The sequence below is a fragment of the Camarhynchus parvulus genome, chromosome 7, assembly GCF_901933205.1.
Source record: "Camarhynchus parvulus chromosome 7, STF_HiC, whole genome shotgun sequence".
Taxonomy (NCBI): Eukaryota; Metazoa; Chordata; class Aves; order Passeriformes; family Thraupidae; genus Camarhynchus; species Camarhynchus parvulus.
This window is the reverse complement of record NC_044577.1, coordinates 11,899,080-11,925,439: the sequence shown is the minus strand read 5'-3', so window position 1 is coordinate 11,925,439 and position 26,360 is coordinate 11,899,080. Positions and strand designations below refer to the sequence as shown.

Here is a 26,360-nt window from a genome sequence, read left to right as displayed (position 1 = left end):
TATATCCAATCCCTAAGAACTGAAGTCTCCTCTCAGGGTGAGGAGAGTCTCAGCAAGCAATCTCGGATGCCCTCCATCTTCAGAAAGGGTGGTTTTATGAAGAGGAGGAAGTGGAAGAAATTTGTACCCAAGCAGCATGCATTGCTTTCTCCCTTGTTACAACCCTTTCCTGAGCCTGCATTTCCTCTTTACACCTAGTATTTTTCATTCCTCTTCATATCCTCAAGAAAATATGCTCTGCAAAGCTACATAACAGTTGTGTAGCTGGGGTTTGTTAGATGATAATGTGGCGCTGGCATCCACTTTACATCTTCCCCTACTTTCCAAGCTTTGCTGTTTGAAAATCACCATCTTTTCCATTCCTCTCTGTTGTGATTCATAATGATGGCTATTTCTACAACCCTTTCAAATCAAGTTATCAAAGCACTGATTTTCTTTGATGTTATGCAGTTCAAAGTGGTGTAGTGTGACAAACATATTTCTGTGGCATAGACCGCTTATGCTACTTTGTTTTTTTTTAAGATGGAAAAAAATAGATCAAGAATGACAGAGAAAGAAGAGGAAGAAGGAACAGCCATTGGCTTAATGACCTTGGAAATCTTGCACCTGGGCATTCAGGCACATCAACTTGCCATGATGTTTACCAGAAGCAAAGCTGGTACTGATTCCTGGCTTGAAACTCCTGAGCAGCTCTCCCAGCAGGACAATCAGATGTAGCTGACCACCTCCAAGATCGATAACACAATTCAACAGATTTGGGAAGGGTTTGGGAAGGGACCATGTTTGCAGAGAGAACATTTAACTGCCTACATAACTAGAGAAAGCACCTTGCAGAGGATAGGAGAAAAAAGCAGTAGAACTTTCACCAAACTTCTCTCACCTATTCCTAATGCTCACACAGAATATGATCTATATAACATCTGTACAAAGGTCTGGCAAACCTGGAGCCTAATGCAAAGAGATCATCCCTCCCTAAAGAATGTTACAGAGCAAGCTACAGAGGGAAGAAGTGCAGCTGTAAGGTATACTGTTAGCAAAGAGAGGGAAGGAATCATCCCAAACCTTTCATCATGGAAAATACAACAAAACAGCCTTGGAATCAAGGAAAGAAAATAGGGGTTAGAAAAAATAGCAGCAAGAAAGTGCTCTTGGGCACTGATGAATCCCTCTCAACATGTCTGTAAGCAGAGCAGGAGTATCAACATCAAGAGGCTCATGTCCAAGTGTGAAGCCTTCAGGAAGAAAATAGTACAGAAGGTGAAGTTAAAAAGTTGTAACAAAACTCTCTCCTTGACTTAAGGTGGTAGACTAGCATGGAGGAGGAATCCAAGACCTCTGAACACAATTCCTCTTCTCTGAAGCATGGAAAACACCACTTTCAGATTGCTGCATACTCTTGTGGTCAAAGAAGACACACACTACTATCCTTTTTATCCAGATACCTTTCTCTTTAATCTTTTAGCAAGAAAAGAGTGGAGCAGCTCCACAGTAAACAGAGAAAGTGAAAGACCAAATTAGAATCAAGTACACAACTGTTTTCCTTATTCAATAAAGTTCCTTGCTTGGTAACAGGAAAAAGCAAGTCCCTTGTGATTGTGTGCTATAATTAAATCTGTGACAGATTAGCTTAGAAGCTAATTCATTTAGAAACATCATACAATACAAAGAAAAGAAAATGATCCACAGACTTCAAAAGGCTTTCAGCTTGATAAGGCATAAAGCAGACTAAGCAGAAGGAGCACAGCAACACATTTTCAGTGTTAGATCAGACATACAACATTGCTCTATCAGCTCAGCACCAACAGAAATAAGGTGAGAATTACTTCAGTTGCTTACCTCTCTATTCCTGTGCATCTATTCCAATTCGGTCCACCATGGGAAAACTCAAATTCACAAGGAAGATACACAATAACATACATAACAATCCAATTCAGTTCTCTCTTATGCCTACCCAGGTTTGCATTACACTTTGTCCTTTTCCCACCATTACTTTCCAACCCTTCCAGTTGGCCTCTGGTTTGTTCTGCAATTTCTTTTATGTTGCCCCTGATTTGATCCACATGCAATAGTTCTGCAATAATACACTGCTTTGGCATGTGACAGAAGAGGGAAAGCCTTGCCAACACACACACAAATGCCTTAGTTTTGCAGCAGTGGACTGACCCTAAAGCAACCATTTTCCTTCAGTGTTTGTCCCTCAGGGCTGCACATCTGCAAGGATGTTCTGATGCCAAACAAATGCAGAGTGCACTTCACAGGATTTTTTTTCCAGAGCACCATTAGGAGGGGCTCCCTGTGATGCTGGCTTCTGTGACACCTCTGAGATGCACACATCTTTGCTACCTCTTCTCCTCTGTTAAATTTTGTTAGAACAGTCAAGCTCCAAATTTTATGGAGCAAGAGTAAAACTGAGCAAACAGCATTGGAACATAAATCTTTGCTTTCTTAGGAAACAAAATTAACAGCCATGGTCCAAACCAACTCAGGAACCTGGTATAAACTGCAACTGCAGAGAAGGTGTCGTGCAGATGCCTGTCCCTTTCTGGGAAGGTAAGGTCTTTACTAGCAAAAGCTGGTTTGACTGATTTAAAAGATGCTAGCCTGACAAATAAAGCTCCCTCTTGCACACAATTCACAGAGAAACTGAGTTCTCCAGAGAAGAACTGTGGGGGAGTGCTCGGAGTTTTCAGGTCTGAAAAATACTTCCTTTTGTCCAGATGTAGCTTTTTTCCCATCTCAACAAAGGTGAGACTTGGACATTTAGACTGCCTGGTTTGGGCATTCTTTTCTTTGAACTCTATTCCAAAAGATCCCTCAAGATTAGTTTCATACAACAAATGGTCCAAATACGTAGATTCATCAGCCAAGACAGTTGTATCAGCAGTTCCTCTTGCAGGGCTGAGACAAAGAAGTCAAACACCAGTTGATTGTAAAGTGCACATCAGGGCACAGAACAGGCACTGAACTGATCAAGTACTTATCTAAACTGCACTCCAGGCAGCAGCAGGCCAACTCCAAACCAAATCCCACGAAGAAGAAAATCTCACTCTGTGGAGGTGCCAGCCAAATCCCAGGAGGGTGAAGGACCCAACTTCTCCCAGACAAAGCTGACAGTTTTCACTGTCATTTCCTCTAGTCATGCCATCCTAGAACTGCACTGAGGAACTCATCAATGAAGATTAAATGGCCTCTATGATCATAACTGATCACTGATGAACAGGTTTAACCAACCCAAGTATGTGATATCTTCCAATCTTTGTCCAAAATGAGCTGTCATATGGCAAAGCAATGTGGCCCAGCAACCTTGTGTTTTGAAACATGCAGGTCCACTGCAAATAAAGTGCTCCCTGCCACACAAACTCCAGTCACCCTTGTTTGGAATCACTCCCCCCACTCCTCCCCCAATAAGTCAGTGACCTTGTTTAAACATGGTGCATTTTCCAAATACTAACTTAGACCATTTTTCTGCTCAGCTGGTTTAGAAATCCCACTGCTAGCAGTGGAAGTTTTACTTTTAAATTAATAAAAATAGGGCCTGAAAGTCACATGCAAGACTAGAAGACTAAAACCTAAAGTGAAGATACCTAAACAATAAAACCTTTACAGTGCAAAACATTCCTAGGGGATTTTACAGAGTCTCAAATACAGGGAAGGTAAAAAGCTGCTGAAGCCCTGGAAGAAAGAGATCAATTGAAATGAAACCAAGCACAAAACAAATACAGCACTTAGAAAAAGCACAGTCCTAAAAGCCCTGGACAGGTGAGAACAATGGTTATTCAGAACTAAAATGTGACAGGAGTGCTAAAAACCTTCCGAAGGACCTTATGGTATTTTATTTTTGTGCTGCATTTTCTAGATTTATCCTCTAGCATTTTTATTTCAGTGACATGCTACAAAATAAATGTTGGGTGTAATGATGGCTCACTAAGTATTTGCTAAATTCAAGGATGCTTCTCAACTATCTTTATTTGAAAAGTTTCAACTGTAAGGCTTTTTGAGAAGTTGAACAAAGTTGACATTGCAAATGACTATTTTGTTTTGTTTTTAAATTACACTTGGTGGCTTGCAATCTATTAGGAAATACTTTCTTTTCACTAAGGAAGGGAAAAAAAGGAATTTTATTTTTACTGCAATAGGGACCGAGATAGAGCAGAGGTTGCATGACTCGTGCATGTTGCACAGGGCCGTCCCCCAGCAACACACAGGATCACAGCACTCGGTGCAGAATGATTCCCTGAAAGACAACAGCTCTCCACCTGCTGCTTCATTTGACAGGCCTGCAAGCTCAGGAAATAGCACATTTACTAACCCTGGCTTCTCTGCACCTAGTGTTGAGCTCAGCCAGCCAAGTCATTCAAGCCCTAATAGCAGTATTTATCGTTTTGGCAAGTGAGGAGACATGGAGAAGCAGGGAGGCAAAGACAGAAGGCACCCTAGAAGAGGAGCAAGGAAAGCCACACAGACAAATGAAAGCATGCAGAGCACATTTTCCTGAAGGCTGAAATTCCCACATCCATTAGGACTTGCTGTCTAAGTAACAGAGCTCCTGGCAGACACAACTGACTTCTCTGGAAAAAATGTCTGTTTTAATAAAGGACAGGGGGAAAGAAAACAAAAGGTGAAACAGAAGAGAGCCATCAAAAGAACAGGAGCTATGCAAAAACAGGGGGCAAAGGCCATTTGTCTTACCCATCTATAGAAAGGTGACAAAGAAATAACGATAGTGAAGGGCACCTGGGGATATTTGCTCCTTACAGACCTCCAGGAGAAATGCCTGCCTTTCCCTAGAAGCTTTTCTCTAAGCCAAAAAATATAAATAATGGCCACAAAATTAAAAGGGTTTATCAACTCCCTGCCTCTCCATTGCTAGTCAGTGGTCCGTTCATTCGTTTTTTTCAAATTATAAGTAATGCCCTGCCCTCTGCAGTCAAACAAAGTTAGAAATGTGGAGAAAAGCTTTTGTGTCTGCTGATCAAGCAAAAGACAACTTTTTTCCAACTGCCCTTCTGACTCCAGGGTATCAACACGTTGTCTTCTCTGCCCCATGACTACATCTGACACCACTGCCCTGGCTTATATCACGAGTTGAAAAGCGCTAGCCAGACTCCAAGATAAACCTGTCAATAGTGAGGCACAGACATTCACATTCCTCCCTACCTGCTTGTGAATATCAGCTGTTTGTTTGGGACCAATTCCTTAAAAAGCTTTTACTGAGGGAGAAAAGGAAAGGGGGATGCCAAGAGCATTTTAAACAGGAAAAAAAAACCAAACCAAAACCAGGGAGGGGAACCCCACAAAGACTGCAAAGAGAAAATAAATTTTAAAAGCCTGTCCCCATCAGGTCCTCCCAGCAACCTTCTTTATCAGAGGTTCATTGTCAATCAATTAGCCAAGGCAGCAGGGGTCTGTAGGAAGGGGGGTAGCTCGAGAGACAATGGTCTGCCCTGTTGTATTACTATTTAATCGCTTTTCCTAAATAAATAAAGCAGCCCTGAGGTGCTGTCATGTCAAGGGAATTTATAACAAAAAAACCCTTCATTTTTCATTGGTCATTACTTTTCCTTCCCTCCCACCCCTGCAGGACTAGAGAGGGTTATTACTGTAGCCGTAAGTTCCATCTTTGTGTTGCTTGCCTTTGATTCCCACTCGGACCTTGCCACTTTCTGGCACTAATTTGTCAGGCTGAACAAAGGAGGGATTTGTACCTCCTGTAAGGTCTCAATTAGGAAAGGCTTCTGCTGTATTATGTGCCATTGGGACAGGACACAAAGACGGTAATTACAGGAATTTGCACTAAATGGCTGAAGAATTCACAGCAAAACTTTTCTTCCTCCCCCCTCCTCATCTTTCTCCAAGCTTTACCCCTCCCGGCAGCCCTGGGGAAAGCCGCTCTCAATGCCTGCAAGCCGTAATTACCAACAGCAGGCCCCTCAGGTTAAACAGCAGCCCATGCTGAACGGCACAACTGCCTGCAGGGAGCAAGAACAGCGAGACACGCTCAGCCTGCCCTGTGCCTCCTCTGCACCAACTTTTCTGAGCCAAACAAGTTTCCCCAGTTTCTCCCAGTTATAACTAAAATTACTTCTTTCTCTGCACCATGGTAACAGCTCCAAGCTCCAGCCGGCCCGAAGGGTCTCAGGAACGGCAAAGGAGTCGCTCCTGCAGAAAGTGCTGTGAATCCTCATCCTCGGGAACAGAGAATCCCAGGGACCAGCTTCCCACAGACCCACCACAACTCAAGAAGAGTTTCTCTGCACAAGAACATTTGTTCAGTTGGGCAGACTAAAAGGAGACCACAGGAGTACTGGGAATGCCTCAGGTGTATAAGGAAAAGACACCATACAACCCTGGTCAGAGCACCTCATTTTTGTGGGGAATACATGAATGAGTGGATATTAATCATCCCAAGTTTGGGAGAGGGAATCCACCCTTTCCCAGAGAAAACATCTGCTCCCATACTACATAAAGCAAGACTAAAACCTGTTTCACTTGGAGACATATATTTTGTTGCCATCTCAGGGCCTGATTTTAGAGGAGGTAATTGAAAATATTCACTTGAAACTCTCCTGAATCTCACTCAGAAGATTAAGCAAAATATGAAACGAATTATATCAAGTCATCCAAATGTGGCCAAGAACAGACCTGAATTCAGGCAGAAGCCCAAATACTGTGACCAAATCATTAACTGCAATGATGCCAACCTTCATGATGCTGCAGCAGCCATGTCGGTGCCATGCACTGTGGAGAGATGAGCAGGAATATGACCTGCAGGTGGCTACCAGAGAAGGACAAACCCAACTGCATCCACAGACAATTTTGAGGGCAGTCCAGTACTTCAAGGGCCCAGGTGTCCCCTGAAAGGGATTCAGGCCAGCCAGCAGGTTCTGGGCCCAAACAGATACTCCCTAGAGTCATGTGTGGTTCCAGAGCAACATAAGAACCACACCCCAAAGCAGTATGAAGAGGAGGCAGGACCATCACAGCTCCCATAATACAAGAGAAAAAGTCTCCAGAAGAGCTGCTTCTGCTTGAGCTGACAATTTCTAAGTGAATGTAACTAAAGCAAGTCAGAGACTACAGTTTAGGCATAAGGTGCCCAAACTTGCTCCACACAGGTGCCCTTGCTAAAGTAAAATGACAATGTACTGCATTCAGACACGTTCTCTCTATTTTCACTTCCTTCCCAAACTGGATAAAAACACGATCTTGCCTATAGGACCAGAGTCAGATAACAAATGAATTCAAATCCCTTTGATTCTGCACCACCTTTACAGTGTCCTGAATCAAGAAAACAGCTCAGCCACCCTACAAGGCAGCCCTGGCCCACGTAGTGGTCTATGTGCAGCACTGCTCATCAAAAGCAGATGAACCTCTGAATATCCCATAGGTTTTTCTCCACAGCTGACAGAGAGAAAGGCTAACTACAGCCACAGTGAGAGGCAGGGAACAGCTGTGCTGCTAAAACACACACATGCTCTTTCAAGTGATTTTCTTTTCCTGTAGAGGGGATGTAGGTGCAGATGCTGCAACCTGGCTGCTCACCTGCACACTTGAAGCTCTGAACTGTGAGCCCTCTCTCTAGGGACAGTGTGGTCAGGATGCTCAGGAAGCTGGTGGTCACAGACTGCCGCTTGCTCTTTCTAAGGTCATTTCCAAAGGGCCGATCTCCAGGCTTGTTCCTGAGTGTGACCTGTGGGTTCTGAGTCAAACTTCGAGTAGCATTGGCCGCTGCTTTCAGTGCCTCCATCCACTCCTGGGCCCGCTGCCGCGTCTCGGCACGCAGGCGCAGCACATCCTGGGGAAAAATGACCTGAAAGCAAGAGTCACAGCCATCCTGAGTATCTGTCTGCACGGACAGGCACACATCCACATTGTAGCTCAGCAGGGGATCTTCATCAAGCCTACCAGGCTGGAATGCCATGAGATAAGACCTGTTCAAGACAAAAGTAAATGCCTTCCAGTTATTCTGGACAGTTAGTCTGTAAAGAGTCCCTGATTTCAGAATATTTTGGTACTCTCTAGTGTTTTCAGTCAAATTCATGGATAGGAAGAGCTCCATAGGCTTCTCTAATAATCCATTAGTTTGAGAAAGGTCACTGTTATTTTCAGGCTTTGGCACATTCTCCAGTTTCTCCTGCTGTCTTGTAAAAGCTGGCCCAGAAGCATGCACTGCTTCCCAAAGTTTCTGTCCCCAGTCCAAAGTCTCCCAGGAGGACTCTGCCTTCAGCTGTAGCTGTGAGCTGTCTGACAGGACAGTGTCCACCACCTTGGTTTCCATGCCACCAGTAACAGCAACCCTTTGAAAACGCATCAGTGGATACACGGTGGGAAGGGTCTGGTTGCCACTGCTGTCCAAGCAATACAGGTACAGTTTGTACTGAGAGAGTTCAGCGTAACAGGTTTGCCAGTAGCTGTCATTGTCTCTTCTGATTTCCAAGTATCCCTTCTTCAGAAGATTTGAGAACACTGTCTTGTGTTCTGGAGGAAAAAAAAATTAGAATATTACTATTATTTTTTAAAATTGTCTCAAATTACTACATCATTCTGGCTTCTACTTCTCTACTACCCATACATGGCATATCTGAAGATAGGGTCACACAGAAAATCTTCATGTAATAGGTTATAATTATCAAACACAAGCACTAACTCTACTTTTGAGCCACCAAGAATACAGCACTTTTTTACCCAGAGGTATCAAAACACCTTACAAAAAGGAACAAAGAAACAGAGAGACAGAAAAACAAAGCAATTTTCCTGAGATATCCAGGACAACAATGGCAGAGCAACAAAACACTGCAGGTCTCCCAGAACCTAGTCTAGAAGTAGACAATACTATCAAGTAATCCACTGCCAGCTAAAGTAAGGTTTTAACAGTGAAAAACACATAGAAATTAAAACACCTTACCCTCTCTTTCCTGCTCCTTCCCAGGCTCAACTTCAAGTTTTCACAGACACCTCTGCCTCCCTCATCTTAAGCAGCTCAGAGGGAAAGGGCATAGTGGCATCTGGTCAGCTCCTCTCTGCTGCTCCTTCCTTCTCACACATTTCCCCTGCTCCAGCATGGTCCTCTCCAGGGGCTGCAGTCCTTCAGGTTAAATGTATCCCTGCATGAGCTCTCTGGGCCACAGTTCCTTCAAGGAAATCTCCACATACTCCAGCATGGGGTCCCACATGGGCCTGCAGGGGGATCCTGTTCCACCACGCTCTCCCCAGGGGCTGGAGCACATTCTCATCCTCTGACCCTCAGCTGCTCTTGACACAGCTGCCAGTGCTGTCCCTTCCTGGGATGCGTTCTGCCAAAGAGGCCCCACCTTGGCTGATGGGCACAGCTGTGTCCTGAGGAGGGGCTGCTGGAACAGCCCTGCTGCAGCCCTGCGTACAGCACCTGGCACCTGCACTGCCCCGCTGAATGCAGACCTGTGCCCAACACAGCAGTTTCCTACCACATTCCAGCATGACCTGGGACCAGAACATTTTGTGCGGCTCTGTTTGCTCCAGAGTTTTGCTGATTTATGAGAATCAGATTCAGGAGTAGCAGACATGACCAAAAATGAAAAGTAAGAGGCTGCCCAGAAGGATTCAAACACATACACCTGAGCATCTCAGCACTTCAGGGGCTTTGGAGCAGACCATTTCACAAACCCCAGCCCAAGGCAAAGGCAAGGGGAATCTTCTTCATCCACAGAAAACAAGTCACTCCAAGCATTAAAGTGATGCAAATTTAAAAGGAATTATCTAAAGCATTTCTGAGTTTTAAAAAAAAGTTTCCAGACAAAATTTGTTCTAATCTGATCTGCACCACTTTAGCCACCACAGGCAAGATGCATATTTTCACCTTGAGCTAGGTGCGTGGCTCTAGGCAATTTTTGTTGGTCCCTGTATAAATTCAGAGGGATTCACTGCTACAATGTAACACTTGGCACCCCAAAACAACGCAGGCCTGAGGAACAAGCTCCCATTTGAGTTCTACTTCACCCTTCCAGTAAGGGTACCTGTGCTGGATCTTGACTGACTTACAGTGACAAAATTAGCAGACACAAGTAAAGGTTTCTGCCTCTAATTGCCTATCTCCCTTAGAGCCTGCTATTCCTGGCACAGGAGCAAGGTAGCCACCTGGAAACAGCTCCTCATCCACTGCCCAGCAAATTAGGTCACAACAAAATCAGCATCAATTGACTTTAACACACAGCATTACAGACCACAGCAATATAAGAGCTGGTCTACTCTAGATTTCCACCCTGGGGCTGACAGCCTTTGAAACAGGGATAGCTGGAGGCATAAAACGTTTTCAGCATCTCAGCTTAACCAGTTACACTCATGTTAACAGGCCACACTCTAACAAGCTTTAGACATCATCTCTGAGTATACTGAGGATATCTACAACACAGAGCTAAGAGAACATAAAATATCTAGACTGGATGAAACTTGGAAACAAAACTAGACAAAAGTGTAGAAACTACATGCCCACGTGTACTGGGCTTCCCAGCTAATATGGCCAAGATTGCTGGCCAAACTGCTCTCACCACTGCTGGATAAGGGGTGAGTTTGTCTGTCCTCCTGGAGCACAAGGAGAGTCAGGGACTCATGAGTATTTGACGAACTTACTGCCCAGGGGCTTCTGATACCAACTGGGGCAACCTTGGACTGTAACCTTCATTCTAAGAAGATGCCTCTGCCTTTGGCTGCAAGTACTCCTGTAGCTAATTCTCAGTTTCTTCTGTGGGCAGAAGAAAGAATCAGAATAGCAGCAGTGTAAAAGCTTTTGCCAGCTCTTCAGCAAAGACCAGCTTTTAAGGATTTTTAAGGATTAAGCAGACAAGCTCCAGTTAAACTTAATGAACATACATGAAAATTAATTGTTTGATATACTTAATGTTGGTATGGAAATCTCATGGGGGTTAAAAATGGGGGAAGGACGCTACCTTGAAGCCACCCTAACAAAAAGGAGGCACTTAGGTTTCACCTTGACAGCTCAGCTTCCCCATTTACCCATATACTCAGAATGGAGCCTGCTTTTAACATCACACTCAAAGGACTCCATCTACAGAGATTTCCTGCAGATATGGCAAAAACCACAACAACAATTTCAAAAATTACTATTTTGGCACTAGGTCTAAAAAGGTCAGTATAACTATACCCTGCATATCAATAAACTACTCGAGGGTATTTCAGCTAAATATGAAAACTGAAAGCCTAATCTATAACCCAAAATGGTAGAGAAAAAGCACACTTTGATAGCCCAAATGGATAGATGTGCACACACATGGACACATTGAAAGAGAACCAATTTTGTTCACCGTATATCTCTGGCCCTGACATTCATTAGTATTTCTGCACTAACTCAAAAGCCATTAATTTCTCTGAAACCCACACTAATCCCTTTGTAGTGCAGATAATGGACAGCCATTCTAGAGTCATCTTCCCTTTCTATTAATCCAATCAGGGAGGCAGCACTTCTGCAGCTCCAACTGCAATCTCTCTCGCTTCCATCAAGTACAGATGACTGTTCAAGCTTCTCTATAATAAGACAACTCATAACCTTCCCCCAGCCACCCCTCCTTCATCCACACACAGGTTTGCTTGTCTTTTGTTGAGTTAGAGAAAGGTTATCTCTCCCTGTCTTTCACAGAGGCACCCCCCTCTCCCTCCTTCACCCCACTCCTTCCCTTCAAGCTCTGTGAAATCGGCTCCAATGGCTCTGCTCAAACTGGGACAGAACCAGCAGCCACCGTGATTAACATTCAAATGCCTCGTATTGTTTAGGTCAGGGCCATGGATGCTGGCAGAGACAGGTTGAATTCATATGCTGAACATACACACACATCTCACAGCTCTGCTCCTTTATCTCTTCCACATGCACTGTGCCAGATAATACCCTTTTACTCAGAGAGCAAATGGTACCATCTCTCTATCCACCTTCCAAACAGAAACTGCATCTCTTTTCCTCCTTATGGAGACAGGCAGAGTAAATTGAAGAAGAGTAAAAAAAAAGAAATAATTACAGTAAATGGCTCACATCTGAGCCATTTGGAGTTATAATTTCAAGGAAAGAGGTGGAAGAAGGCAGAGAAAAACAAAGAGACTCTCAGCAGCTGGGGACAGAGTAATATCTTCCTCAGCATCTCTCTCTCCATTGGGAAATCCCCCTTGTCCCAGATAGGAACCCTGCACACAGCACTGAAACCAGGCCAGCCTAGCACCCACCTACCACTGGCCACACTTGGGGCAGCTGGTGCAACCAGCACCCCTGGAGATGATGTGTCAGCATGTCCAGAAGATACACGCTCCAGAACAACTGACTGTACCTGCATCTCAGTTGGCATGGCAGGAAAGCTTACTCTGTTTTTCCGCCACTGAAGCATTTCTGACAACAGTCATTCCAAGCAAATTGGAAAAGAGCAGAAGCAGAGATGCCCAGTTCTTGAGGAGCTGGAGGGGGTACTCTTGAGGGGGCACTTCTCTCTGAATTCTCTAACGCTTACTAAGTGATGAGTGTAAGTTACAGAGTTTTTGCCTGTAGTTTTCCTCTCGGATTTTTAAAAAACTGAATATTTTTACAAAACACGTTTGGAACCTAAAATGCTCTCAAACTGGGTTGGGCTAGTCACCTTCTTGGTGGGATTTGCTAGATCAGGGACAAACTGTGCCTCAGATCCACAGTGTTCACTATCTTCCTACTTAAAAATACAGTCTTTTCCTCCCACCTGGGTCTGCAGATATGTATCCTTCAGTTTGTCAGCATGCAGGTGCTCAACACAGTGACAGCTCTAGTTCCCCAAGCTCACAGACACAGCAGGCAAACAAAACAGCTCCCTGGAAAAAGTACTGTAGCACCCACACTGTCAGGAGTGGCGGTGTTTGAATAACACCCACATGACCATCAAGCCGTGCTGTGTTTAAAACACTGTTTTAAAAACCCAAGCCAAGCTTCACTGTATATTACAGAAGCAGTATTCTCTCTTTGTCTGCCAGGCCACATGCCCAGAAATACAAGAGCCTGCCTTGAATTTGCTTACAACTTCTGTCTTTGCTAGCTCTGCTTCCTGCTTGTACCCCATAGCACAACAGAGATTATTTCTAGCACAGGAGCTCTTTCACCAACAGGCCAAAGATATTGCCTCAAAAGGCACAGCTTCTTTTCAGGTCCTTTTCTTTCTCAACACATGGAAAGGATTCAGTGACATTTTATTTGTATTATAGTTTAGGGGTAGAGTCGGCAGTGCTGGGTTAAGAGCTGGAGGAGATAATCTTAATTTAGGTTTTTTCCAACCTAAATGATTCTATGATTCTATAAAAGAGCAAGCAGCAGGAAGAGAGAAGCCCATAGTAATGGGTACACTATGACAGTAAGGAAAAAAAAAACAGTGAAGAGTTCACATAGGCAGCAACTGGGACATCTTTGGAGGACTGGGAGACCTCTGCAGGCTCCAGAGGGAAGTCCTTTACAGCAGTGAGGACTGACAGGAGTTGCTGAAGGTCCTCTCAGTATCTCACAGCATTCATTTAATTTGGATTAAAACCCTGAAAAGGGATGTCTTCTAAGGATGCAACCACTATGACCCCTTCAACAACTGCAGTAGGTTTTATCCAATCTCTAAATACATTCTTCAGTCTTTTCTGAAGAATAATTAGTAGCCACAGATACATGTCTGCAAAACCTACTTTCTTGCTTTTGCACTTCTTTTTTCAGGTCAGCTCACAGTAGCAGCAAACTCTTTGTGAAGTTCTCTTGTAAACACAGAGGGAAGAAATAGCACAGCTACCTTGTAAAATCTGCACAGCTGCTGAACAGAACAGGTAAAGGAAACAGGTTAAAAAAGTATATTTTCAGAGCACAGAAGCTCTCCTTCCTCAAAGAAGGTACCCCTGCCTTCCAGCATTCCAAAGAGAAAGCTCGTGGAGGGCACACAGCAAGCACGGACTACCTCGAGAAGTGGGTCCATGGGAATTTCATATCACAGAATCATAGATTAAGCTTAAAACACTATCAGGGACATGTACAGACCCTCAATGGCTCCATTTTAATGGAATTTCTGTGGGCATATGAAGTTGTTACACAACAAACCCAGGAGATGCCCAGGATACAGCTGACAAAAATGAAGAGCTCTGTCTCCAGACTTGTGAGTGCATTTCTGTTCTGCATTCTTTTCACAGAAAGATATAGAACAGAGATCCCACCCTACAAGAAGCAATATATCTCCCTAGACAAAAGTAACAGCAGGTGCACTTGCCTTTGTCAACCAAGAACACCCTTCTTTGGGCTACAGCAACTATGTCACAATGTAACCTACATGTTTGTACCTATATATACACTTATACATACTTACATGTTATATATATTTGTACACACACACATCTCCCCATACACAAACCTGCTTTCCATGTTACAATATAGCTGACTTACCTGGAAAACCCAACACAAAAAGTTTGTTTTAACCCTAAACAGGCCATCTATTAATAACTGGAGTCAAGCCACCGTATGCATACATGCACCCTTTCACAATCTCTTGATTTTTAGTTAAGCCCTGCCTTTACTTAGATTACAAAAATCTTTGTGGCACTAGCTGCTCTTCCTCTCCATAAGTGCCCAGCCCATTTCTGACACCTACAAAATAAATCATGGAGATGGAGACACTGGGGCAGTGTTTCCAAAGTCCTGAGCAGAACCTCTTCAGTGCAGTGCTTGGGAAAGGAAAATGAAGAATACCACCTGCTGAAACACAGCTTCATTTGGCTCACTGGAGATGCCTGCCTCAATCTGATAACAGCACTTCCTGTGTCCCACACAATGCTGGCAGGAATGCCTTCATATTGACAAATTGAGTGCTTTAGTTTCTGTTCCTTGCTTATGGACTGAAAATACAGCATTATTTAAAGAAAGAGAGCAGAGATGTTGGGCCTTACAGTAAAGCTCTGTACACACTCTTTTTAATGGCTGCTCTTTCACTTTATGAAAACTGCTTTTGTTTGGATTTGCCATTCTCCCAATAGCTTTAGCATTCAAAGCTTTTTTTAAGTTTGGGAAAATCATTCAAAGAAATGATCAGAAATATATAGCAAATAAATAATTTTTCCTGAGTCAAACCGAATAAGACAGAAGCAAAAAGTAAAACAACTTTAGATATTTAAACCATAAAAAGAACAGAAATCAAGGTAAGTAAGTTTAAAAAATGATCCTTAGGCAGGCAAACACACAAAGTTACATCAAAGACAAAAGAGCCATACTGATTTTCTTCTTTTCTTCACCTCACAGTTGGATTTTGAGTGGGCTTTTTGTGTTTTTTAACACTCAGCTCCTCTTTCAAGACAAATATTAAAATCAGATAGGAAACTCCTCATATAAACACAAACAAAGCACCAGCACAAACCTGTGTTTCCTTGGATATCCTCTCCCTTGGTTAGTGCCAGGTAGGAAAGCAGAGCACAGTTATTGTCCTGACCAGCTGCAGGTGGCTGCTGCAGGGAGGTGCCTGTGAAGACCACTCTCCAGTTCACGTGGCTGATGTCAGAGCGTGACCTGTTGTGACCTGGTTTGAACATAGAGGCTTCCTCATTCTGCACCAGGATGTCATTCACTGAGCGAGGCCTATCCCTCCGCCGCTGGCAGATCTTGAAGATATTAAAAGCTGTGGTGTCCCCTTCCCCTGCCCAGGCAAGGTTGTCAGCAGCTGTTCCCCTCTGCACCATGCACTGGTCTTTGGCAGGGAACACTGTCTGAGCTTTGCTTTCCAGGAGGCCATTTTTGCAGTGATCCCAGATGAGGCTACTTTTGGCTAAGGAGGCGACGTTCCTCAGGTTCCTGCTCTCTGTTATCTGATCAAATACCTCATGCCCAACCAATTCCGGGACCTCCTGTACACCATACACCTCAGAGGGTTGCACAATCTTTTCAAGCTTAGTATCAAAACTATTGAAAAAGTCTTCAGTCACTTCCAAGGCAGGGCTAATGTCATCCACTTCAAGAGCCTCCATGTCCTGTGCTGCTGTGGGCTCAAGGCGGCGCGATGAGTTAAGCAGATACCACATCAATATGGACCCAAAGACCTGCTTCACATCTATCCTTGGCACACCATTAACTTGCACATGGTGGGCAAGCACATTCACCAACTCCAACCCATAGTGGTAGGAAGTAACCAACTCAATTTGTCTTCAGAGGGAAGATCTAACACTCACTGATCAAGTGGGCTATGGTCCCTGTACAAAAACAGCTCATAGGATGAAGAGTACCTGTAAAGAAAAGCAAAACATCACATCAGTAAGAGTCTAACCCCATGTAAATATGTTTAATCACATAGCCCCTTTCACAGTCATAATCCCCTTCATTTAACTTTCTCCTTCAATTGGCACCAAAATTACTGCATATGAAGAAATCCTTTGTGGTTTCTGTTGTTCACTCTGTATGAACTCTGCGTATAATCACTTTTTGAACTGAAAGCTGCAGAGAGCAGGATGAGACACCAGATGATGGAAACCAAAGCAATATCATTTGTTAACCAAGCTTCAGAAAGCTGCATTGAGAGGTAGCCACCTAAGGAATGCTTCACAGAGTTTCCCTTAGGCCTTTCCCTCCCTTTATTTTTTCTAAGAAAAAGTTGATAAACTACAGGGTCATGACATAGGCTAACCGGCCCCAAATAGTTTGCCTTTTTGTCCAAGATTGCTTGAACTTGGAATTTTGTGGAGACCAACATGAGTTTTACAGCAGCTACCTTGCCTACCCATCTACATGAACAGAACTGTGACATTTGCCAAATAAATCAAGTCTGCTGCTGTCTTGAAGCTCCATCCGCAGTGCTGCCATGCTGAAGGGAAAAGCAAAGTAGGTATGTTTAAATTGGGGTAACCTGGCAAATGTCTGCGAGCTCTTGGGACCTGGAGACTGGGCATTTGTACTGGCAGGAAAATAGCCCTCAAGTCTCCTAAGACAAATCACAGTACCCAGAGCCTGTACATGCAGAACAGCTTAAAAGTCAGAGTTTTGAACACATCAGCTCAAGTCCTAGAAGCAGCAAAGCAGCATTAGCTCAGAGCTCTACCTAGATTATTACACTCCTAACAAAACTAATTAGCTGGGCTGGGCCAATAATTAGCAGCTCATTAGCTTGTAAATGCTGCTGAAGTGCTACCAGGACCCATGAAGATTTATGCTTAGCAGGAAAAAAACATCTATCAAAACCAGATAATACTTCTATTTAAGGTGGGTTTTTTTTTTAATCCTGAACAGTCTTTTAGCCTAATTTCTGTTAGGAAAGCTGCTTAAATAGGCACCCTTTACTATAGCAAGCCAGAAGAAGAGGGGAAGGTGGCCAGCAACCCCAAAAGGAGGGGGCACAGAATTCTGTAGCACAAACCAATCTCCTCCACAATCCCCACAGTGGCTTCCTCCCAGCCCTGCTTCAGTTGTAGCCAGCCATGACACAGTTGTGCTCAAAGGCAGCAGCTCACCCTCCCTCCCAGTGGATCTGCAGTTCAGACTATGACATCCACAAAGACACTCCAACTAAGTAACTTTCAAAAGCAATAACTAATCACATACACAACTCTGGAACATCAAGCCTTTCTGCGGAGATCTTTCTCCCCTTAACTCTTTGCAAGGAGTCACTTTACTAGTCTCATAGTGAATCAGGGGTAGGATCAGCTTCAATTATGTGAACACAGAGTAAGACACTGAAGATAGAGACAAAACCACAACCAGAGGGCTGAACAAAACAGACCTGGAGTTATTTCAAATCAGAACAGCCTGGGAGCAGACTCTTTGCAAATATGTGTAACTGTGCCAGTTGACAGCAGTGGGAAATTAAGTCATCCTGGGCACATCTGCATTGTCAGCTTAATGCAGCACTGAGTTTACTCTTGAAGCTCAGTCCTGCCAGCAGACCCAGAACAGTGTTCTGCTCCCTGCTACCACAGAGCTTGGGAGCTCAAGAACAGCCTAAGGGACACAGGTGGTGAAACCTGTCCACTTATTCTACACCTTTCTGTAGCATATTTTTACAGCAAGAATGATATTTTGAAGTTGCAAACTGCAAGAAGCATTCACTTGAACAAAACTAGCACCAACATAACCACAGGCCTGCAGTGAAGGCTACAGCCTGGTCCATTCAAAGATGCGGCCTCATGGAGTGGCAATCACTCCAGAAGGGCTTGTGACATGCCACTGCAGCACTATAGTGACAGCAAAACAATACTGGCCTGTTCTTTAAGTCCCTAGGAAAGGTGGCAAGCAAGGATAAAAACTGAACTTACGTTTAACAAGTTCATGTTTAAATGCCAGAGGCTTCAAGCAGCTGAACGTTTCTCTGGATCCTGCGAGACTGGAGCTGCCAGCCAGCCAAGTGTGGTGATGCCAAACTACAAACTGACCTCACAGCCAGGAGGATGCTGAATCACATGGTCGTGAGAAGATGACAGGCCCCTGTATCACATAGTCCATAAACTGCAGCATTCATATCTTCCCAGCTAGTCTGTTTGCCCTGCTCAATGAAGATGTGAAAGGTGACATCAGTGGTGGCAGGCTCATCCCCCCCTACACCACCAAAAGAGTTGTGCCAGTAATTCCCACTAGCACTGGGATCCTGCAATTACATATCCTCCATAAATGCAATTAGGCACTTTCTGACAGCAGCACTCAACAAAAATTTAATTGAGATGTCTGCATGGATTTGGTGCCAAATGAAAGGAAACTCTGACACGGCAGTAAACAGCTTCATCACAATCTCCTCCAGGAGGGAAGCAGTGAAAATCACTTCCTTCATGGGAATGGTAAAAAAAGGCAAACAACAGAATAAGTTAAACTCTTTTTAAGTTACTATAAAATGCATTGCTTTATGTATTGTTTCTTGAAACACCTTAAATTTTCCAAAGACATTCAGTCTAAGGCAATGAATATGAGAGAAAAAACAAAGCATCAGCCCAAACTATTATAGATTGATGAAGCTGTGGACAACCATAAGCTTGGATTTGTGCTCATCCAGGACCCTGGGAACTGGTCTTAGTGAAAAAAGGATGAAGGAACATGCTGCATTGTACTCAGCAAAAACTTTTGGACACAGGGATTGCAGCAGCTGAAAAACAGTTTTCTGTACATCTGCCCAGCATGAACATGCAGCAGGCAGATAATTAACGTGCACTTACAACACAAGAAGTCTTTACTATCACAAGTTTATAGCAGCCCCATCACTCACATGGCTGAGGTAAACAGCAAGGATTACTGGTCATAGCACATGAGACACTGAAGTTCAATTTACTAAAGATTACCTCCCTTGGAGAAGCCACATGGGCCTAACTTGGGTGACAGCACAGTCTGACACAGAGAAAAGTCATGAATGACAAATACCAAGGAACATACATTGGAAGAGATCATTTCACTTCCTGATACGTTTTCTGGATCCTCATGGGTTATGGAAAATACCCAAGCATTGCATGGTAAAATTTAAAAAGCACAGAAAATGCTGTGAAGCAGAGGGGAAAAGCAGAAAGGAACAATAGGAGACTTCACACAACTTGATAAGCAATCTTGTTGGTTTTGGTGCTCAGAAAACTTCCTACCTCTCTTCCAGATAATAGAGATGCTTAACACAACAAGTGATACACAAAAGATAAATAGAGACTTCACCTTTCCTCTAGCATTTGGAGAGAGAATCAGAAAGGAACTATCAATGATGTTCATGAGGAAATGCATAAATTACAGGAGCTCTCAGTCAGTAAAAGGTAGCCAGAGACAGGAAATATTAAAAGTCCCTCAAGTTTCACTGATTCTTAATGAGTCTTGAGCTCAGATTCCTCGCAAAGACCAGGGTTTCTGACAATTTTATCTCAAGAGCACAAGAGGAATTCTACAAGCTACCTGTATGCAAACAGAGAGCAGGGGTGCCTCAGGCACTGGGGAGCTTGCCCTATCCCCTTCCCAACACACTGGAACCTCCTGTGGGAACCAGCTCTGCTTATCTCACACTGCATTACAACTGTGGGCTGGAACTCCAAGGCCAAGAAGGAAAACAGAGAGAGATTCTTTCAGTTGTGTAACAATTGGGTAGCAGAGCAAATTCAAGCAGCCTAGGGACTTTTATTTCTCTTATGTTGTAGGCCTGGACCACTACAGTCCAGTTCATGGGCTATGTGTTGTCCAGACAAACCTGGTCTGAACACATCTGAAGAGTCTGATGCACTGTCTCTGAATGCAATCCACTGGGGCTGGCACAGCTAAGTACCTACTGAGCTTTTCTACCTGTCAGTCTGAGCAACCTCCCACTGTGACCTCAATGTCCTCCGGTGGTGCTTCAAACAATCACAACCTACAGGTTTTGCTGCTTCAAGATTTCTGACCTGCTCTGTAGCTCACATCAGACAAGTGTTGCCCTGAATCTAAACAGGGCACACTTAGGTCAATGACAGTCCCTGAAAACCAGGCTCTGCTGTGCAGAATCCTTGAAAGAAGCTATGAAGCTGATGACTTAGGTGCTACCTAGTAATTAAAAAGTTGAGCTGTATTTGTCAGGTGGGCACACCTGAGTGGACAGAAGAGAGAACAAGGATGCACAGGTGGCTGTCACACACATAGCTTTTAGCATTGCTTATGCAGTTCTGCACATCACTGGCACAAAGTGCTTGCACAAGGAGCTGAAGAGTCCTGGTTCAAGACACTTCCCCTCCGAATGGTTATGAGCCCCAGGCAGTGCAGTGACCAGCTCTCTGAGCAGCAACTGAAGGCTGCACTCCTGCTTGCCTGTCACACCCAACCTGGAGAGGCAACTGATGAGGAATTTCACAAGGGACAACTATAGAGAGTGAGCATCAGCTGGGACACAGTCCCTGTGCAAACTATCACATTCCCTTGGATCCTGGCTGTATTTGTTCCCGTGGCACACAAGGCAAGCCTTTTCCCAAGTGATTCCAAAACCCCAGATGATGTACTGCCATGTACATCAAGTGAGACAGAGCACACAAGCTTGTTAGATTCACCATTTCAATGGCTGGAGGAAATTGACAGTACTTCAAAAGGAAGAGAAAACTACAAGAAACTTTTCATATAGAGGAAACCACAATTTCAAAAGTTGCCATATAACAGTCAGTGGTTAGTTCAACATCACCTAGGCAATTGTCTTTAGATCACATTTTTAAAGCCTCTCTCCAAAGGCCTCTTTCCCCAACAGACAAACAGAAATGCATTGCTTACATTTTTCAGACCACTCCAACTTTAAAATGTCTTACATAAATATCTTTTGACTGATATTCCTGCACAAACCCACTGGCAATATTCAGGAAAAACTCACAAAAACTGTAGAACCCACCTGTTTGCCAGTCTCATTATCCTTAAGGATGAAATTAACTGCCAACGTTTATCAATGAAGAAGAGCTCCCACATCCTGTCTGCTAGACCCAGGGAGAGGCAAGCAGCAGTTACACTGCAATTAACCTGGGGCCTAATTACAGTCAAGCTAAAAGAAGCTGTGATCTCTTCTACTCTACAGAAAACAAAACAAAAAAAAACAACTGCGAAAACTTGAACTGAAGAAAGAAGTGAAATCAGGTAGGAAGAAGAATGCCACGTTCTGGGAAGGGAAGCAGACCCTTAGCAAGGACACGAGTCTGGCTCAGTGAAGCACAGATTTTCCCCAGCTGCTGATCTCACCCTTTAACAAGGAAGCTCCCCAGGCATCCTCCCTGTGTGGAGAACCAACCTACCACAGCTCCAGAACAGCTCACCCAGTCATGCACAATAAACAGTGCTTACAGTATACATTAATTTTAACTGTCATTTGGAAACACTGATCAAAACCCAAGAAATACTAAGCTGCAAAGAGCCCAACAGCCTGCACTAGAACAAACTGGGGCCAGAGACTGAGGAGCACCCAGGAGTGGAGGAAGACAGACCAGCAGAAAGATTTCTTGTCCTTCAACTGACTGCTGGACAGCTCTCCCAAGATCTTCATCACTCATTCGTTTGCCTTGCAGCAAATGACACACATCCCTCCTGGCTGGGGAGCACCACCAAGTAATGAAGGGCTGTGTCACTTCCTGGGGATGAATAACCATTAAAAATCTCAGCAGCTGGACTGTAAAGCTTTGCAGGATGAGGATCGTTTGTGGATATTTGCAGAACAGATCAGAGCAAGCCATGATGCCCTACACAAATGTACACCCGAGTTTCTTCCCTCACCTCTCCCCGTGCTGCCAGTGACCCCAGCATTCCTGCTGCTAACTCCAGCTAGCACACGTTCATTCCCACATAACACAGACTCCCTGCAGGCCTATTTGATCCCAGAAGGTGTAACTCCACTAGCTGTGTCTGGGTGCCTGCTCCTTAAAAGAAGCAATTTTACTGCAAGGTAAGACCACGGCATTATGTCACACTCGGGGCTATTAAAATAGAGAGGGATGTCAGCACCCTGTGCCTACACATACTGGAGTCTGACTCGAGGAGCACCCAAATTCCTGACGAGACCGTGAGCCGGGTGGGGAAAACGAAAGCAGGGGGTCTTTTTATGCAGAGGGGAACATGTCCTTCCAGACGAGCACATGACTATAGCCGTGTTTGTGCTAGAAATGCGAACGCGGCCGCGCCCGGGCCCTCGCACACAGCCCCGCACACTCGGGCGGGCAGGCAGCGCGGCCAAGGCTGCGGGAAGGCCGGTCCGGCCGCCCGCCCGGAGGGGCCGGGGAGCCTCGCAGCCCCCTGGGGCCCCGCCCCGCCCGCGGCCCGAAGGGAGGGTTTGTTTATTTACCTGCGGCCGGGCCGCGCCGTGCCTGCGCTCCGGGAGGGGCCCGTGCTCCGGGAGGGGCCCGCGCTGGCCCTGCCCGGCCGCCCCTCCCGCCGCCGCGTCCTGCCGCAAAGCCGTCCCGGCCGCCGCGGGAAACGGCTCCGCGCACCAAGGTTCCTGCCGCCGCCAGCGCCGCGCCCGCGGAGCGCGCATCGGCCGCCGCCCGTCCCGGCAACCCGCCAGTCTCGCTTCCCTTAAAACACGGCACTAGGAAAACCACGGATTTCCTGTATAAACACCCAGGGTAAAGCTACACCTTTCCAAGTTTAAAGCAGCCGAAGTTCTCAGGGAGCTGCACTTGGCTTCAGGAGAGATGGGAAACACAAATCCTAACGGGATTTCAACAGTCCCAAGGGCGGGCTCGCTCACCTAGGCACGAAGGCTGCAGGAGCAGCGTGGTGCATGAATCCATATCGCCACAGGGCAGCAAAAGGATCTCCAGCAGAACCTGTTGCCCAAGGAAAACAAAGACAAGACAATTACAAAAGGCTTGTTTCAGGTAGCATGGCAACCCACCCGGCAATACTGGTCTGTAAAAATAACCTCACGGCAAGAAATAGCCACCTCTGGATGAGGGATGCACCTGAATTTTGACGCCCCATGTACACAGACCACCTCTCACCAGCACCGTGCACAGGTCTGGGCTCAGGGGGGGCTGGTGTCTCGCTGGCTGTGCCGCTGGAGAGTCGGTGGTGCTGTGCTGAGCTGCAGAGACCAGGCTGGTGCTGAAGTGAAACCACAAGATGTGGTGCTGAACTGAATCCATCAAGCAGATTCACAATCCACAGCAAAAGGCAGCAGTTAGCTCAGCTTCAGTAGTTTTTCATCTCTTCACACATCAACCATTTAGTGTATACTGCAAAATGCAACTGGCACAATTAACTAAGTAGTATTTGAATGGGTTATCTCACTTCAGTGACAGCAAGGATAAATGAGAGCCTTTGGCATACAAAATACCAGTTAATCTGGCTGAAAACTAATTAATCTTGGCCTCCAAAAATAACATATTACTAGACCACCATACATTCCAAGTCCTGCTCCCAAAGATGAATGGCTTCTTCACTGGGTAACAGTCAAGGATTGGTTTTTTTTTAATTCCAATTCAGCTGTATCCACCTAGATCTCACAAAGGACAAGGCAGTATCATTACCTGTTATTTATCACCATCCATCCTTTTGTCAAATGGTACTTAAACAGTTATGTCTTGGGCCCCTCAGAAGGAAAGAGACTCTCTAGAACTCCTGTGTCTGACAATGTTTCAGAACTTTGCCTCTCTTCCAGTTACAAACTAAACATTTCCTTTCAGACCCAACCAGAGCGTGCACAGGGCATGCTGGTCCATTACCTGGGGGGGACACAGCTGTCAGGGGGAAAAAGCAGGCAATGTACACAGTAAAAAACCTCTCTCTTCCTTGCTTCTGATTGCTCTAGTCGATTTCTCTAGTAGATATTTTTCTTCCTGCAGCCTGTTTGCCAATGGAGAGAGGAAAAAAAAAAACCCCAAATATCAACACTATCTTTCAAAGTTGCAGAAAAACACTCTCAGTTCTGAAGAAATAGGGACCTTTGAAAAATTGTTGTTGTTGTTATTACTATCTATATCTTTCAGAATGTAAGCTTTACATTTTGCACTTTTCATTTTTAAGCATATCATTGTCCCTCAACATGAAATCACAAGCTGTTTCCAGTAAGATATACTGGTTAAAGACATAGTGGTGGCTATCTATCAGAACCTTCCTCACAGCTTGACTTCCAGCTTTGTCCTTGTTGCTCACCAACCATCAGCACATGGCCCAACGCTGAACTGTGCATGAAGCCATATGGTGGTTACCTGTATGAGTAAAAAAATTGTACATTGTTTTTCCATATGACAAACACATAAAGGAACTCATCTTCCTGCTACTGGGAATGTGTCAGATGTCATTTTTTCCTTAGTTTCAACAATGTGTTGAAAGAGGGAAAAAATGTCTCTCTTTAGCAATACTGGAAACAGCTGCTTTCCTTGTGGGACAGTTTGCAGGACCAAGTGCTCCTTCAATCTGAACATCTTCCATGAGTACTCCAGAATCATCTTACAAAGGCCAGATCATTGCACCATGTATTCCTAAATTTGGCTCCTGCTCACAAGAATCCAAACCTCCTTCTCAAACTGGGAAAGTCTCAACAACCCTCTGGGCACATCCTTTGCTGGCATAATGTGGAAAGAGCAATGCCCATTTATTGCGGCCATTGCCCGACTTGACAGCTCATACCAGCTGAGCATTAGACCCACCAGTCTTCCACTGCCTCTGAAAAAGTGGCCTTTTTTCACACGTTTTAATTACTGACTCCCTACATAGAAGCTATTTCCTCACAGAAAGGCCATTAACTGGAGCGTTCAGCACAAGATGAAGCCTTTCTGATAATTGTTGCTGGAGTTTGTGTTTGTGAAAATAAATATCATCAGATGATTAAATTAAACACCACAGCCAGCCCGGCTATACACTATTTTCACTTATCATGCAGAAGGGGAGATCAAAGAGAAAGGCTCAGGTAGAATTATCCCAACTCTTCCAAGTTTGGCTGATAGCTACCCATTGAACACACTAATTAGCTTCCTGCTTGGGGTGTGCAGCACAAAATTAACCCTCCCAAAATTGGGTGGTACACCCATTTTCATGCTCTGTAATCAACTACATGCAGAAGGATGAGTGTCTCTGTATAGTAAAGCAGCAGCTCTGCCTGATTCTGATTTTGGGGGCTCTTGGGCCTCCATCCCCTTAGGAATTTTGTGTGGGCACGAGAAGAGCTGTGCCTGGGGAGCATGAGGAAAAGCTGGAGGCACTCCAGTCCTGCGGGGTTTCTGCCTCCCAGCCCTTCCCTTCCCTCCTGGTAAGCAGCCATGCCCGGCTCTGCGCTCCTGCAGTGAGTAGCAGCGCGGCTCTCACAAGCCCCTGGTACGGGGAGATTAAACAGGGAGATGGTTTCTGAGAGGGAGTTTGGCCCAGCACTTGCAGGCTTTGCTTCCTTAGGCCCTGGAGGGCAGGGGAGAAGAGCGAGGCAGTGGGCAGCGTAGTGTGTTCCCACTGCGAGCCCGCTGTCCTCCCGTGAGCACACACACCCACACAACCAGAAAGCTCTGCTATTCTTCTGCTAATGGGATTGGCACCGCTTAAAGCAGTCTGCGAGGGTATTGTCTGCAACCACAGCAAGAGAAACATTATTCAAAGGCTATTCAGGCCCCAAAAGAAGCGGCAGAGCAGAGTAATTATCGAAGACTCTCCATTAACGAGGGCATCTTTGCTCTTTGTCTGTGTTGGTTTAATAAGGGCCACTAATGGGGCCGGGGGAGGGGTGCACTAATGCTTCTAAACAAACCTCCTTCCCTTCCCCACCCCCGCCCTGTGAGGAGAGCTGCCTTTATGGGCACTGACAGCCGGGCTGGGAGTTACCATATTGCAGAGTGACCTTCGGGAAAACTTAGTGAGAACCCAGCCGCGTTCAGCCCCATCCCCACCGAGCCGCTTGGAGCATCGTTTGGGTAGCTGTTCTCTTTTTAGCCTTTCCATATTTCCCCATGCTTGCCAGACCTTTTTGTACACACCCTGCCCGACCTCTCTC

At 45.0% G+C, this 26,360-nt stretch overlaps 1 protein-coding gene across 4 annotated transcripts in view; it reads right to left on the bottom strand.

The window, feature by feature from the left end:
* The window catches only part of PLEKHM3 (pleckstrin homology domain containing M3), a 73,971-nt gene extending 50,599 nt beyond the window's left edge, over positions 1–23,372 (bottom strand). For 2 of the 4 annotated variants that reach the window (XM_030952356.1, XM_030952359.1), the window contains exons 1-3: positions 22,725–22,834; positions 15,369–16,227; positions 7,543–8,478 (exon numbers count right to left, since the gene is read on the bottom strand). In XM_030952356.1, the coding sequence (XP_030808216.1) occupies positions 7,543–8,478; positions 15,369–16,026 (1,594 nt within the window). In that variant the 5' untranslated portion in view covers positions 16,027–16,227; positions 22,725–22,834. Of the gene's footprint in view, positions 1–7,542; positions 8,479–15,368; positions 16,228–18,246; positions 18,474–22,724; positions 22,835–23,129; positions 23,209–23,324 lie in introns of those variants that run through there. The other 2 variants (XM_030952358.1, XM_030952357.1) reach the window with 2 other exon arrangements.
* Between the last annotated feature and the right edge of the window lie 2,988 nt (positions 23,373–26,360).